Genomic DNA, 14806 nt, shown 5'->3' with positions numbered 1-14806 from the left:
CTTATCAGCTGTGCATAGAGGTGCCATCAGTCACTGTAAGGGCGCAGTCAGACGGCCATATAAATCGGAGGGCATGGCCAGTCTGTGCGCTGCAGTCCGATCAATACGGTTGCCTCACTGCCCTAATACTACCTCTTCTGATGAGGAGCATTGCCCTAAACCAGTGTTCCCCAACTCCAGTCCTCAAGGCCAACAAACAGGCCATGTTTTCAGGATTTCCTTAGTATTGAACAGATGATCATTGCATCACTTGCACAGGCAATAATCCCATCACATGTGTGATACTAAGGAAATCCTGAAAACATGACCTGCTGGTGGGCCTTGAGGACTGGAGTTGGGGAATACTGCCCTAAACTGTCCTTGAAAGGACAGGAAGGAGAAGTCCAAAATACTCCAGTGGCCAATCTGAAGACTGACAGTTTACCAATTTTATTTTTAAAATAAAAGTTTGTGATATGAAAAAAAAGTAAACTTGAATGAAAAAAAATAAAAAAAATCCTTGATTTAAACAATAGGTTATTTCCTGGTAATGGATTTGTATTAAAGTGATCCTCTAAATACAGGAGATAGAGCAAAGTCAGTGTCAGCTCCAGCACGAAGGCCTCATTCATGGCAGTAATTTTTCTTGCACATAAAAACCATTCTGATTTTCATCAGTGTTTGGTCAGTGTGTCAATTTTTACCATTAGCCATTTAGCAGTGATTTTTTTCTATGCAAAAGAAAAAAAAAAAACTGCAAATCTTCTACTAATCATCACATTGTTAAAAACAGATGGCAATGCACGTGGTCAATAATTTTTGACAGATGCATAGACTCATATGGGCGTTTTGATCCATGACCCAGTCTGCAGAAACACACGGACATGTGAACATCTCCATGGGTTATAATGGGTGTGTGATCTGTGAAAACTTCGGATCGTACACGTACTTGTACAATGAACATCTGAATGCGGTCTGATTTGGACAGGTAAATTAGCCACAGGACGGGTCTGATGCAGCGGATCTGCTGTTGGAAGCCATGAAATATTACATTTTCCCTGCAGCAGTAAAATTTGGCTGTGCCAGTACTACATACCCCGGAAGAGGAATCTGTCAATGGATCCAGCTGCAGGATCACAATAATCAGCTGCCTAGAATTATGGAGCCAGAAATCATTGAACAGGGCAGAACTGCAATATTGTGACTAGACGTGCGCGGCCTCGCTCAATACAGGTGAACGGCAAATGCCACCGGGGAACCTGAGAGTGCGGCGCGGAAGCTAGGAGGATTCAAAAGTCTGCAGTCACAAACATGGACAACCCTTTTAAATATATTACTATTCTTTAAATAAAAGGAGTTCAACTCCAAAACACAAAAGAAACCATGCTAAACAGTTATACAGGGGACTTCACATTCCCTATAAAAATCATATTAGAAAGATACTGGCTCCCGTCTGCGGCCACCACCCGTAACCCTGATACTTGAAGTGTAGAGAACAGGAGATGCAGTCAGTGATGAGAGCGCGAGCCCACCACAAGCACACCTGCACTGACAGCGTCTGAGCGCTCACTGTGGAAAGGTGAGCGTTACCAATCAGGATGCAAAATGACTGCGCCATTTGCATATAAAATACAAGCTGTTTCCTCAACCACTAAAATGTACACTGTACGTAGGATTTTTAAAAAGGGCCCCTGTCCCTTCTATGACTGGTTAAGGAGTGTAACATGCATTTGGGGGTGACCGACTGCATTTAAGATAGCTGCTGAAATGTCAAAATTTTAATTCCAGTCTGGAGACCAAGAAGCCGTCACAGACAGGTAGGAAGCGTTCTACTGTGTCAAAGCCAATTCAGATTTAGAGAGCTGCCTGCACCCGGGTCCGGCACAGCCGGCTTCAGATCCGAGCAGCTTTCTAATTTACAGGACATCAGGAAGATTCATTTTTGCACCTGGAGCAACACCCCAGTACACGAGCCAGAATGTGTACGGTCATTAGTAGACAACTAAAATGTCACAGGTTTACCCATAAGGAAATATACAACTTGGGAGATTGAGCACAAAACAATAAAATCTTCACCTTTGCCCCACGCAAGAGTTCACACATCTAGACATTATCTACACATTCAGTAAATTCACATAATCTCAATCTCATCTTGATCTGCAGATGATTATATATCTACACACTAACACTGGAACAAGACCTGGTGAGGTGACTGCCATCAGATGTCACACAGGGAGCAGCGCACGGAGGGTCACACACTACTCCGATCCATAGAATCACCGTGACGTATAACGTTTCCACGGGGTGCCTTTTGCAGATATGGATTCCAGGAGGTGGCTGGTTAGACGCAATGCAGCAGACTGATGGGAAAGTTGGTATACAGGCAACACTGGCACCATCTTGGAAGCATTTAGAGGGGTTGTCCACTACAGGACAACTCCTGCACAATCAATATTGGAACCCATGAAAAATAAAAACAATGTCGGCATTACTGTTTTCTGAGAGTGACATTTTGATTATTTTGTCAGAGTAGACATTCGCACTGATGAGCTGCACCCGAACAGTGGCCACTGATTGGCTGCAGTGGTCATGTGGAACAAAAAGGTCACCGGCCAGGAATAGAAGCATTTTTTTTTTTTTTTTTTTTTAAATGGTGATCTGAATTTATTAAGCCCGGTTTGTCCAGTGGTGAACAACCTTTAGTATACTCCTCAAACAATAGTATAAGGAAAAACTTACTGATCACTGGAAGGTCCAACTGCTGGGACTCCCCCTAGTTGTCCCAAGACAGAGATCTAGAACCTAGGAACCAAGGTCTCCAGAAATCCTTGTTGAAGGGTGTGGAGGTACGCTAGCTCAACTGCAGATCCATTTACTGTTTTGGAGACTGCCAGAAAAAGACAAGTGCTGTGCTCAGCTTCCGCCGGCAGTCCCATGGACAATGAATGAAGTGGAGGTTGAGCTAATGCACCTCTGCACCTTTCTAGATTGCTCTCGGCAGAGTACAATATCCGGCATTGCTGGGGGTCCCAGGTTTCAACCCCACCATGATCAGCAAATTATTCCCCATCTTATAGGGACAGGATAACTTAATATTGTGAGAACAACCCCATATTCTTTTCCTCTGTGCGAATGCCTTCTCAGACTCTCGAGGCTAGGACTTCTCCCATCACTGCTCCCCTTGCATTCACTTCTTCTGATCATTTGATATTATCTAACCTACCAAATGCCTCTTCCAGCAAGTATACAAACTGTCCTAATGTCTCCAGAATACGTTCCCTGTTCTGACGATACTGAGGTCCCACGTGCTGTAACAATTATCACCTATCCAGTGGATCGTTGATCATTTTTGGACACTGGGCAACCCTTTTATTGATGAACTCGCAAAGCAGCAGGTTTGTTGCACTTTACAAAGTGTCTGTCCCATCCATCTGAAAGGGGTTTACAGAAATCCACTGACTGTAAACCTTTATTTATAAGGTGAGAGAATGAGGCTGTACATGACAACACTAAAGCACTTTTCATTTTACGATGTTTTCAAAAATTTTTAGTTTATCTAATTAAAGGTCGTAAAAGAGATAACTTACATATCCTGAAAACAGAGCATAGCACTTGGCTACCCAAAAGACTTAAAAGGGGTTGTGCAGGGTGATCAGTGGGGTCTCACATCGTACCAATTGGCAGAACAGGGCCCTTTAATCCCCGTTAGAATGGAGCAACAGTGCAGATGAGCGCCCTGTGCTCCATTCATTCCCTAAGGGGCTGCCAAGTACTTTGCTCAGCTTTTTCCCATAGAGACTAAATGGAGAGAAGACGCTTTCACTGGACAACCCCCTTCAAGGTCCATATAAACTACAAGATAACCATATCGCAATTATCTTGCAGTGTAAACAGGCTGTCAATCACCGGATAAACAAGTAGAATAGTCATTCATCAGGTGAAATGATCTTTCGGCAGCACAACATCCGGGGTGTGTAAACAGGCTTTAAAACAACCGCCGATTGGTACTTACTGATCGGCAGACATTTAATGCCGCATGTCAGGTGGTGTAAATACTTATAAAGTAGAAGTATATTTGCGGCATGAAAAAAATTATTGTAAGACAATATTTCCTAGGAATAATAAGCTGCATTTACACTGAAAGATTAAGAATGGTGCAGTGGTCTGATTTTGCATCCATCAATTCATTCAAAGGGGTATTCTCAAGTTATCTCTAGAGCAGCATGCTTTCCAGTCTCTTTCACATTTAGATTTCTAGCAGAGTGAGCTGACCTCCTTAAAGAGGTTGTCCACTACTTTTACATTGATTCCCTATCCTTAGGATAGGGCATCAACATCTGATCGGTGGAGGTGCCAGGTGTCGGACCCCGGCCTATCAGGCTGTGTGCCCACTATCCCTTTAAGCGTTTCCGCAGCCACAATTCCGCCGCAGAAATGCTTAAAAAACGCTTGCCAGAAGGTCTGCTATGTCCCCCAATGATAATCCGCATGTGCTGTGCACATGCTGCGGAAATTTCCGCTGCGGAATATCATTGCGGAAAAATCCGCAGCACTACCAATTATTTTGCGTAATCGTGGCATTTTCGCCGCCATTGACTTGCATTGAATCGCTTAATATCCGCATGACTACATGTGCACATGCGGATATTAAGCGATTCAATGTGCGGATGGTACCCGGGTCTGGAGAAGAGGAGACTCTCCTCCAGACCTGGGTACCATAGTACCTGTATATAAAAAAAAAAAAAGAAATAAAATTAAAAAAACACATTATACTCACCTTCTGATGGCCCGCGGTCTTCTATTCAGTACGTCTTTGCTCCCCAGTGGCTCGCGATGGAGTAAAAGGAAATTCCATGACGTCATTCAGCCATGTGACAGGTCACGCGACCGCTGACGTCGGCAGTCGCGTGACCTGTCACATGACTAAATGACGTCATGGAAGGTCCTTTTACACCACCACGAGACACCGGACGCATCGGAGAAGGAGACCGGGGGCCATCGGAAGGTGAGTATAATGTTTTTTTTTAATTATTTTTTACCATTTTTATTCTTTTTTTAACTAACTTGGTCACACTATATAAAATCCATGCTGGTTGCATGGATTTATATAGTGTGACCAGGTTGTCAAGCACTTTCCAAGTGATGCTAAAATCGCTTGGAAAGCGCATGCAAAATAGCATGTGCAAAACGCGTGACAAACGCTTTTACCTGGCAGGAAGAAACACATGTAAATTCCGCATGCGTTTTTTCTGCCAGGGAGATGCAGAAACGCTCAGGAAAAATACGGACCTTTTCTGCATCGCGGGCACATAGCCTCAGTCTTTAACGGACGCAAGTACTTACTTGCGGAGCTTGGCTGTGTGCTTGTAGTGGTCAGGGCTTGCTACTCCACATAAGCCTCCTATTCAATTCAAGAGGCGGATGTGCAGTACCCTGCGGCGGCCACTACAAGTAGACGACCAAGCTCCACAAGTAAGTACTTGTGTCCATTAACTGCTGATCGGCGGAGGTGCAAGGTGTTGGACCCTGGGGTATCAGACATTGATGCCCTATCCTAAGGATAGGGAATCAATGTAAAAGTAGTGGACAACCTCTTTAAGTGACAGCTCTGATGAAAGCTCTGTACAAGCTCTGCTGTAATACATTCAGCTGTCAGTGGTTTGTTCTGAGTCTACAATGTTCGATCCCTGTATATACACACAGATTACAGGGCAATAGGACAAGCACACAGCAACGTCCTGTATACTCTGACGTCTGCAGACAACTACTGGACTCCGAGGTATACGGCACAAGACCACTGTGGCACTGATAGGCTGAAGCGGTCACAAGGGCCATACTGGCTGTAAACAGAGGACAGGCAGGGAGCATCAGGGATGTGGTGCTGGAACGGCAGAGAGCAAAAGGGTGATTATATATTTAATTATTTTACATGTATTCCTGCCCATTTATAGATTACTATCTTGGACAACTCCTTTAAGATGAAAAGAGAAAATGGAAACAACAACAGTAAACAATAGAAGAACGATACATTGTAGCAAACTACCAGAGGTACCAATGCTGAATGTGGTAACATTGCCAGGACACAGCAGTCCGCAGAAACATAATCTACATACAGGATTCCTGCACCATACACTCCCTGCCATGAGTCACCAACAATGGAAAATCTCCTACATAAAACTGGGAACCCTCTAGGACTTTAATAAACTTTGGACACATCATGGAGAAGGTATGCGCTTACCTCCTGGACAACAGATCCCCACACCATAGAGCGCTGTTCTATGCAGTATTTTGTCTGCAATTCGTCTGAAGGTCTTGTTGACCAAATCGCCATTTTTTGGATTGCAATTCTAATTAAATTCCATTTATAATTTCTCGCAATTCTTTATAGAGTGCTGGATCCTTCCTTTCTGATATAAACTTCCATCCCCAAGTCCCTGGACCAACGAGGGTGCGACTACACACAGGCTTTACTCATGTACAGCCCTATGTGAGGGAGTTATCGAAAGGAGTACAAGGTAATAGTGGAGTAATTGTGCACAGCACCGAGCGGAGCACTTCATGAGATTTGGGGAATGCTCTGCTTTTCATTTTCACCAATTTATTCCAATGAACTATAAAAACTCTGTGTGAAGTGCCAGCTTACCAGGAAAGGGTATGGTGCCCTGCCTATAGAGAGCAGGGGGAATCAGTGTCTATTTCTGGAATCGTTCTCTTTATGACGAGCGGTGATTCAGGTAATAGAAAAGTCTCTCCCTCTCAGCTGCTCTCCACACCTTTATATGCAGAATACAGGCCCTGTACATGCCCTCTGAATGGAGAGGGGGCTACATGTATGTGCATAGCCATCATCATAACCCCCAACACCACAAACCATGCCTATATTATTCATAGTGACAGTAAGGTCATGTTCACACGTTGTGTTTTTTTAAGCAAATTTTCAGCTGCGTTTTTCAGTACCAGCAAAGTCTATGAGATTTCAGAAATCTCATGCACACACCTTGGGTTTTTTTCTGTTTTGTCAAAGAGCTGCGTTTTTGCAAAATGTAGCATGTCACTGCAAAAATGCAGGAAAAAAAGCAGGCCTCAAGTGGTGATGTGTTTCTGGTGCCAAAACCGGAGGAAGATGAATCAGGTTATTTTTTTATGCACTAAACTTTATTAGCATGCACAAGAGACAAATGTACCCTGACAAAAACAGCTCCAAAAACTCAGCAAAACCTGCTATTTTGATGTTGCTTAAACCGATGAGATCCAAGCTCACCCCTATAGCAGCTCAGGTATGGAGCGGGCTCAGTGTATGAGCCCGACACAAATCCTACCGACTACATCCATACAGATACGTCAAGCGTTGGGAAAAGCGAGCAGACGCCGTTTTGCACTGGGCCCACCTGTTCACAAGCCCCACAGTAGTCATGTGGCCGGCCAGCATAGGCGGAACAATGCTACAGAAACAGCACAAATTAATGGCAAAGTCTGTAATAAATGCAGTGAAACATGAATATGCAGATTCTACCCAATGCACAGCCCTGTGGGTGTACGGCGCTGTGCTGGAGGCACCTTTGGGTGCTGTATGAATGGTGCTATTCTCTTTACAGAGAGAAAACCTTAAGTGTAAAATTCCTTTTTTTTTTCCCTGAGGAATATAGAGGTGCAGAGCTATTCAGGCTGCACATCCATCCTATATGGCCACATCCATGTATAACGTGTACAATAAGGATCAGCTGTAGATTTATATTTTTTTTTTCATAAATGCACTGAGATGCTCTTAATTCACCACATTATGACCCCAAATCACAGCCGCATAAAGTATAAGATTCCCATACGGAATAAGGTATATATGTAAGGTGAGCTGGCACCATTACTCTACGAGGTACGCGGCACAGCGCGGCTCTGACTGTCGGAGCAGACAGGGCGACTACATGATCCTCTTGTTTCACGAGTCTCTATTGCTGTCTGGAGATATTGATCACAGCAATAGCAACAAACAGAAACACACAAGTCCCCCGGGACCCCCGGAGCTTGTTATATCGCACTGGTTCACAAATCACACAAAATGACTTCTCTTCACCTGAGTGACGTCACAGGGACTGCTGACACGGGTGCCCTCTGTGTGACAGATGTAGCAACGTACAGGGGCATCCTCACACCGGTGAGCACAAGCAAAGACCACCGGCTCATCCATCACATCACCAGTGAACCCTCCACGACCCACACAGATCTCTGCTTGCTAAAGTCACACACATTCCAGAGTGACACAAGTCACGTGTGCGCCTGTCACCCTGAAAATAACACAACAGCAACCAGGATCAGCACCACACCTGCCCACACACAGTCACGGTCTAAGGAATGAAGACCACCTTACTGATCCACTGTCTAATCCTTTACTGCTGAAAGACTCCTAAACTGTTGTCATCTGTCCCCATCACTACAGCCCCCCATCACTGTAAGGCCCAAGACCCTGCTGTCCTCCATCACTACAACCCCAAACATGTACTTATGTGACAGCACTAATTCTTCATGCCCAGCTGTCCCCGTTCCCCCCATTATCACTACGCCCAGCTGTCCCCATTCCCTCCCCCCCATTATCACTACGACCAGCTGTCCCAGTCTCCCCCCCATTATCACTACGCCCAGCTGTCCCCCCCATTATCACTACGCCCAGCTGTCCCCGTCCCCCCCCATTATCACTACGCCCAGCTGTCCCCATTCCCTCCCCCCTCATTATCACTACGCCCAGCTGTCCCCATTCCCTCCCCCCTCATTATCACTACGCCCAGCTGTCCCCATTCCCTCCCCCCTCATTATCACTACGCCCAGCTGTCCCCGTCTCCCCCCCGATTATCACTACGCCCAGCTGTCCCCGTCTCCCCCCCCATTATCACTACGCCCAGCTGTCCCCGTCTCCCCCCCCCCATTATCACTACGCCCAGCTGTCCCCGTCCCCCCCCCCATTATCACTACACCCAGCTGTCCCCATCCCCACCATTATCACTACGCCCAGCTGTCGCCCCCCATTATCACTACGCCCAGCTGTCCCCCCCCCCCCATTATCACTACACCCAGCTGTCCCCATCCCCCCCATTATCACTACGCCCAGCTGTCCCCCCCCCCATTATCACTACGCCCAGCTGTCCCCGTCCCCCCCATTATCACTACACCCCACTGTCGTCCCCCCCATTATCACTACACCAAGCTGTCGTCGTCCCCCATCCCCCCGTCACTAAGCCCTGCTGTCCCCAATCTCCCCTGTCACTACACCCCGCTGTCCCCAATCCCCCCTGTCACTACACCCCACTGTCCCCAATCCCCCCTGTCACTACACCCCAGGACACACTGTGCGGTATCGCGCCGTCCTGCAGACATCCCCCGTCACTGCTCTGTCCTGCTCTCCGCTGGCCCCAGTACACTGTGCGCCCCTCACTGCAGTGCCCTCAGCGCCAGGTGACCAGTGCAGCGCCCCCTCCAGGGCTGCTGAGCCCATGACTGCCCCAGGTATTAGTCTTACCTTTGGGGTCATGATTGGTGCCGGCCGAGCCGCTCCTCTATTCCTGCAGCATTATACACAGTGCACAGCAGCCCAGAGCCTGCCCGGCCCCGTATATCCCCGTCCTCCGGTAGCTCCACAGACTGACCCACCCCTACCCTCCGGCCGCCTCCGGAAGAGCCGCCATGTTGTGGATGGAGGGAGGGAGGGAGGTCACATGGAGCTGCTGCTCAGGACTAGAGTGATGGGCGGGGCTAGTCACTCACGGGCGGGGCTAGTCACTCACGCTCTGCGCTAGGTGATCTGTAGTCCCGCCCCCATACAGACTCCGCCCATCCCGTAGTCTCCAGCTCCTGCTCTGTCTTCATGGCTGTGGAGCGCCCGCACAGAAATAATACACACCGCGGCCGCTCGTCCTCCTCCCTTATGGGCGGTGCCAGGAGGGGACGTCAGGGAAGGAGGCGTGACCATAGAGCTGAGGGGATATAAGCCGCAGCTCTCGAACAGCTGGCTTTGTCGGCACTCGGAAGCTACGGCGATAGTCTCAGTGTATGGTGCCGCGGGCGGCCGGGTGTTGGGTTATTATAGGGCAAATGGGCTATGTATAAAATGGGTTACCGATCAGGAAATTCCTTGCTTTGAGAGTTTTTTTCTTGAAGCTTTTTCTCCACAGCATTTGATCCGATGTCAATTAGTTTGGAGCAGAAATCCTCCTCAAACAAGAGGCATGCACTTTTTAAAAAAAAAATTCTTCTGTTTTGCTTCTATGTTTTCCTTGTGTTATCAGACCGTGTCCATACAGAACAGAGACATGGCCGTGCTTTTCCAGCAGCACAGATAACAAGGGCCAATACAAGTCTATGGCTGTGTGAGAAACCCGTCCAGCCCCAGATGGCTCCGTGTACAGGCTGTGTGAAAAACCCTGCTGTAACACAGACCGCACAGATGACACGGCCGTGTGAATGAGGCCTTAAAGAGTGGTGTAAGATGTGCGCAAATGTTATTAGGACTGCGCCTCAGCCCCTGACCTGTGATGACAATGGACGTCCTGGTCGGGTGCCATCTCCTGCATTGTAATGTGCTTTTTCCTCATGGCTTAAAACTGTCACCTCTTTTGACAGAGCGGTGCCGGCGGCAGGAGCGGCATGGCGGTGGGCTGCACTGCCCTACGTGGACCTCTTTACTCCTGTCAAAGGTTTTGAGCTCAAGACTGTGATACCCAATCTCCTTGTCCATGAAGAGAAGGTGATTTAAAGGGTTTGTCCACTATTCGAATAGCCTCTTCTCAGTGGCCGTACTCGCACTTGTACTCGCCTCTAGTCCCGTTCTGGCGATGTTGGCGCCAGGTTTCCTGCGATGTTTTACCACATGAGCCTTGCGGCTAATCGGCGGCCGCTTCACTCTCACTTCCTTCTGTAAGAACTGAGAATTGCTGCTGCTCTGACTTTGGATATAAGTTATGTAAAAAAAAAAAAGTGAGACTGAAGCGGCTGCTGATCGGTCGCAGGGCTCACGTGGCAGAACATCACGGGAAACCTGGTGCCAACATGCTAGAACGGCACCAGATGGGAGTACAGGTTTTTTTTTATTTGGGAGAATTTATTGACAATGGGTTATCCTAGTAGTGGGCATCTCCTTCAATCACTCTCCTGATTATCCCATAGTCCCGGTCATCCTTTCAGTGCAAACTCTCCATCCTGCTTATCTATGTTCAATAAAATTGCGTTTGTATATACAGTGAAGGAAATAAGTATGTGATCCCTTGCTGTTTTTGTAAGTTTGCCCACTGACAAAGACATGAACAGTCTATAAATTTAAGTGTAGGTTAATTTTAACTTTGAGAGATAGAATATCCCTCAAAAAAATCAAGAAAATCACATTGTATAAATTAGATAAATTTGCATTTTGCAGTGAGAAATAAGTATTTGATTCCCTGCATACCATTATGAGTTCTGGCTCTTACAGACCAGTTAGATGCTCCTAATCAACTCGTTACCTGCATTAAAGACATAGTCACCTGTATAAAAGACTCCTGTTCACAGACTCAATCAGTCAGACTCTAACCTCTACAACATGGGCAAGACCAAAGAGCTTTCTAAGGATGTCAGGGACAAGATCATAGAACAGCAGAAAGCTGAAATGGGCTACAAAACCATAAGTAAGATGCTGGGTGAGAAGGAGACAACTGTTGGTGCAATAGTAAGAAAATGGAAGAAATACAAAATGACTGTCAATCGACATCAATCTGGGGCACCATGCAAAATCTCACCTGGTGGGGTATCCTTGATCATCAGGAAGGTGAGAGATCGGCCTAAAACTATACGGGGGGAACTTGTTAATGATCTCAAGGCAGCTGGGACCACAGTCACCAAGAAAACCATTGGTAACACATTATGCCTTAAAGGTTTAAAATCCTGCAGTGCCCGCAAGATCCCCCTGCTCAAGAAGGCACATGTGCAGGTCCGTCTGAAGTTTGCCAATGAACACCTGGATGATTCTGTGAGTTATTGGGAGAAGGTGCTGTGGTCAGATGAGACAAAAATTGAGCTCTTTGGCATTAACTCCTCGCCATGTTTGGAGGAAGAGAAATGCTGCCCATGATCCAAAGAACATCGTCCCCACTGTCAAGCATGGAAACATTATGTTTTGAGGCTATGTGCCCATGTTGCGGAAATGACGGTGGGAAAGTGTCACAAGAGGTGGACGATGATGAGACACAATTGCCAGAAAGTCAGGAGGAGGACCAAGGTGCGGAAGTGGAAGACGAGGTGGTGGATGATATAGTAACTGACCCAACCTGGCAGAAGGACATGCAGAGCGAGGACAGCAGCACACAGGGGGAGGGAGACAGAGCACCCCAACAGGCAGGAAGAAGCTGTGTGGTAGCCACAGACAGAAGGCAGGCAACCATTCCCCGTAACACCAACACGAAGGAAGTTGCAAGTACAACTGTTAGGTCTTCCTGAGTCTGGTTGTTTTTTAAAGACTCTGCCGAAGACCCCAAAAAGGCCATTTGCACCACCTGCAAGGTCAGCATCAGCTGGGGTGGCAAAACGACCAGCCTGACCACCACCAGCATGATCAGGCACATGGCAGCAAAGCACGCGACTTTGTGGGCTGATCCCCAGGGTCCAGGAACAGTGTCTGCGGGTGTCACCATTGCTTCTTCCGCTGTTGTGCATTCAAGCCAATCCCCTGTCCATGGTGCATGCAAATATGCCTCCTGCCCTGCACCTGACATTGCACACTCTCAAGTAGCAGCATCAGGAAGCAGGTCCTTGTCCCAGCGCAGCGTTCAGTTGTCCCTACCCCAGTCCTTGGAACGCCAGCGCAAATATGCAGCCAACGCCCCACAGGCCACACTGCTAAATTCTCACATTTCACGACTGCTTGCGCTCGAAATGTTGCCTTTTAGGCTCGGGAAGACGGAAGCATTCCGCAACCTGATGGTGGCGGCCGTCCCTCGGTACTCGGTCCCCAGCCGCCACTATTTCTCCAGGTGTGCCGCCCCCGCATTACACAAGCACGTGTCCCAAAACATTAGCCGTGCCCTCAACAACGCAGTTCCTGGTAAAGTCCACCTAACCACGGACACGTGGACAAGTGCTTGTGGGCAGGGACGGTACATCTCGCTGACAGCACACTGGGTTAACATAGTGGAAGCCGGGACCCAGTCGGACCTTGGGACGGAATATGTCCTCCCAGCACCAAGGATTGCGGGCGGTAGGTCAATCAGGGTTGCCCCCACGGTCTACAGCTCCTGCACCTCAGCCTCCTCCTCCTCTTCAGCCTCCATCTCCGAAATGACCACATCAGTCACAAGCTGGAAGCACTGCCTCGGCCAAGCGGAAACTGGCTGTGCTGAAGCTAATATGCTTAGGTGACAAACCGCACAATGCTGAAGTGTTGTGGACAGCTCTGAAAAAGCAGGAAGATCTGTGGCTCACACCGCTGAACCTACAGCCAGGCATGGTCGTGTGTGACAATGGCCGGAACCTGGTGGCTGCTCTGAGGCGAGGCGAGCTCACACACGTACCATGCCTTACCCATGTGCTTAACCTCGTGGTTCAGCGGTGTCTCAAATCCTACCCGGTGCTTCCGGATCTGCTTGTTAAAGTACGCCACCTGTGTGCCCATTTTAGAAAGTCAGCTACAGCTTCCGCCACCCTTGCAGTGTTTCAGCAGCGTTTGCAGCTTCCAGCTCACAGACTGGTGTGTGATGTCCCCACGCGTTGGAACTCTACACTGCAGATGTTGGGAAGGATTTGTGAGCAGAAGAGGGCAGTTGTTGAGTACCAGCATCAACAAGGCCGTCGGTATTCAGTTCAGACTCCACACATAAGACCTCAGGAGTGGACATAGATGTCAGACATATGTACCATCCTCCAAAACTTTGAGGACTCCACCAAGATGGTGAGCGGCGATGACGCCATAATTAGCGTCACCATCCCGCTTCTCTGTCTTCTGAAACGCTCTCTGCTCACAATCAAACAGGATGCATTGTAGGCGGAGCGCGATGAGATGGAGCAAGGAACCATGCAGGGTGATTACACACAGCCAAGCCTCATCTCATCCTAACGTGGATTGGGTGACAATGAGAAAGAGGAGGAGGAGGACAAGGACAGGAGCTAGTTTCATGCACTATAGACGGTACTACCTGCACAGCTGTCATACCGTCTGTTCAGCGTGTATGGCCAGAGGACAGAGAGGAGGAGGAGGAGAGCATGGTCAGTCAGGAGGTGTTCACTTCACCTGGGACCCATTGAAGCTCCGGAAGGGAGCGAAACGGCCGTCGTCCTCTCTCTCACTACCCCGCACACCCTCAGGAACCTCCGTCCGATGCCGCTAGCTATTATGTACTGTGAGTACAAATAAAGGACATCTTTGGAACTATTTGTGAGTGCTACCTTTATTTTGGCTTTTGCACTATTTGAGCATGGTCAGTCATCCTCTTGGTGAGGACACGGAAGTCTTGCCTGTTAGTAGTCTGGCACGCATGGCCGAGTTTATGTTACGCTGCCTTTCCCATGACCCTCGTGTTCTCAAAATTTTGGGTGACAGTCATTACTGGTTGGTGACACTTCTAGACCCATGCTACAAGGAGAACTTTATATCTCTTATTCCAGAGGTGGACAGGTCTACAAAAATGGGGCTGTACCAGAAGGCCCTTGTTGCGGAATTATTACAAAAATTCCCATCTGAAAACGCTGGCGGCAGAGGGCACACTTCGATGGACAACCAAGGAGTACAGGTGAGAGAGACACAACTTCAATCCAGCAGAGGCAGGGGAACACTGTCAAAGTTCTGGGAGATTTTTCTCAGACTCTCCCATCGCACAGGCAC

At 48.0% G+C, this 14806-nt stretch overlaps 1 protein-coding gene across 2 annotated transcripts in view; it reads right to left on the bottom strand.

The window, feature by feature from the left end:
• Nucleotides 1–9679, bottom strand: part of SNX13 (sorting nexin 13) — a 115436-nt gene extending 105757 nt beyond the window's left edge. For both annotated transcript variants that reach the window (XM_073677847.1, XM_073677848.1), the window contains exon 1: nt 9485–9679. In XM_073677847.1, coding sequence (XP_073533948.1) covers nt 9485–9496 — 12 coding nt within the window. In that variant the 5' untranslated portion in view covers nt 9497–9679. The remainder of the gene's footprint in view (nt 1–9484) is intronic.
• Between the last annotated feature and the right edge of the window lie 5127 nt (nt 9680–14806).

This window comes from Phyllobates terribilis, unplaced genomic scaffold (genome assembly GCF_046119375.1).
Source record: "Phyllobates terribilis strain yellow unplaced genomic scaffold, ASM4611937v1 Scaffold_4__5_contigs__length_816908805, whole genome shotgun sequence".
Classification (NCBI taxonomy): Eukaryota; Metazoa; Chordata; class Amphibia; order Anura; family Dendrobatidae; genus Phyllobates; species Phyllobates terribilis.
Note: the sequence above shows the minus strand (reverse complement) of the source record. Positions and strands in the feature narration are given on the sequence as shown.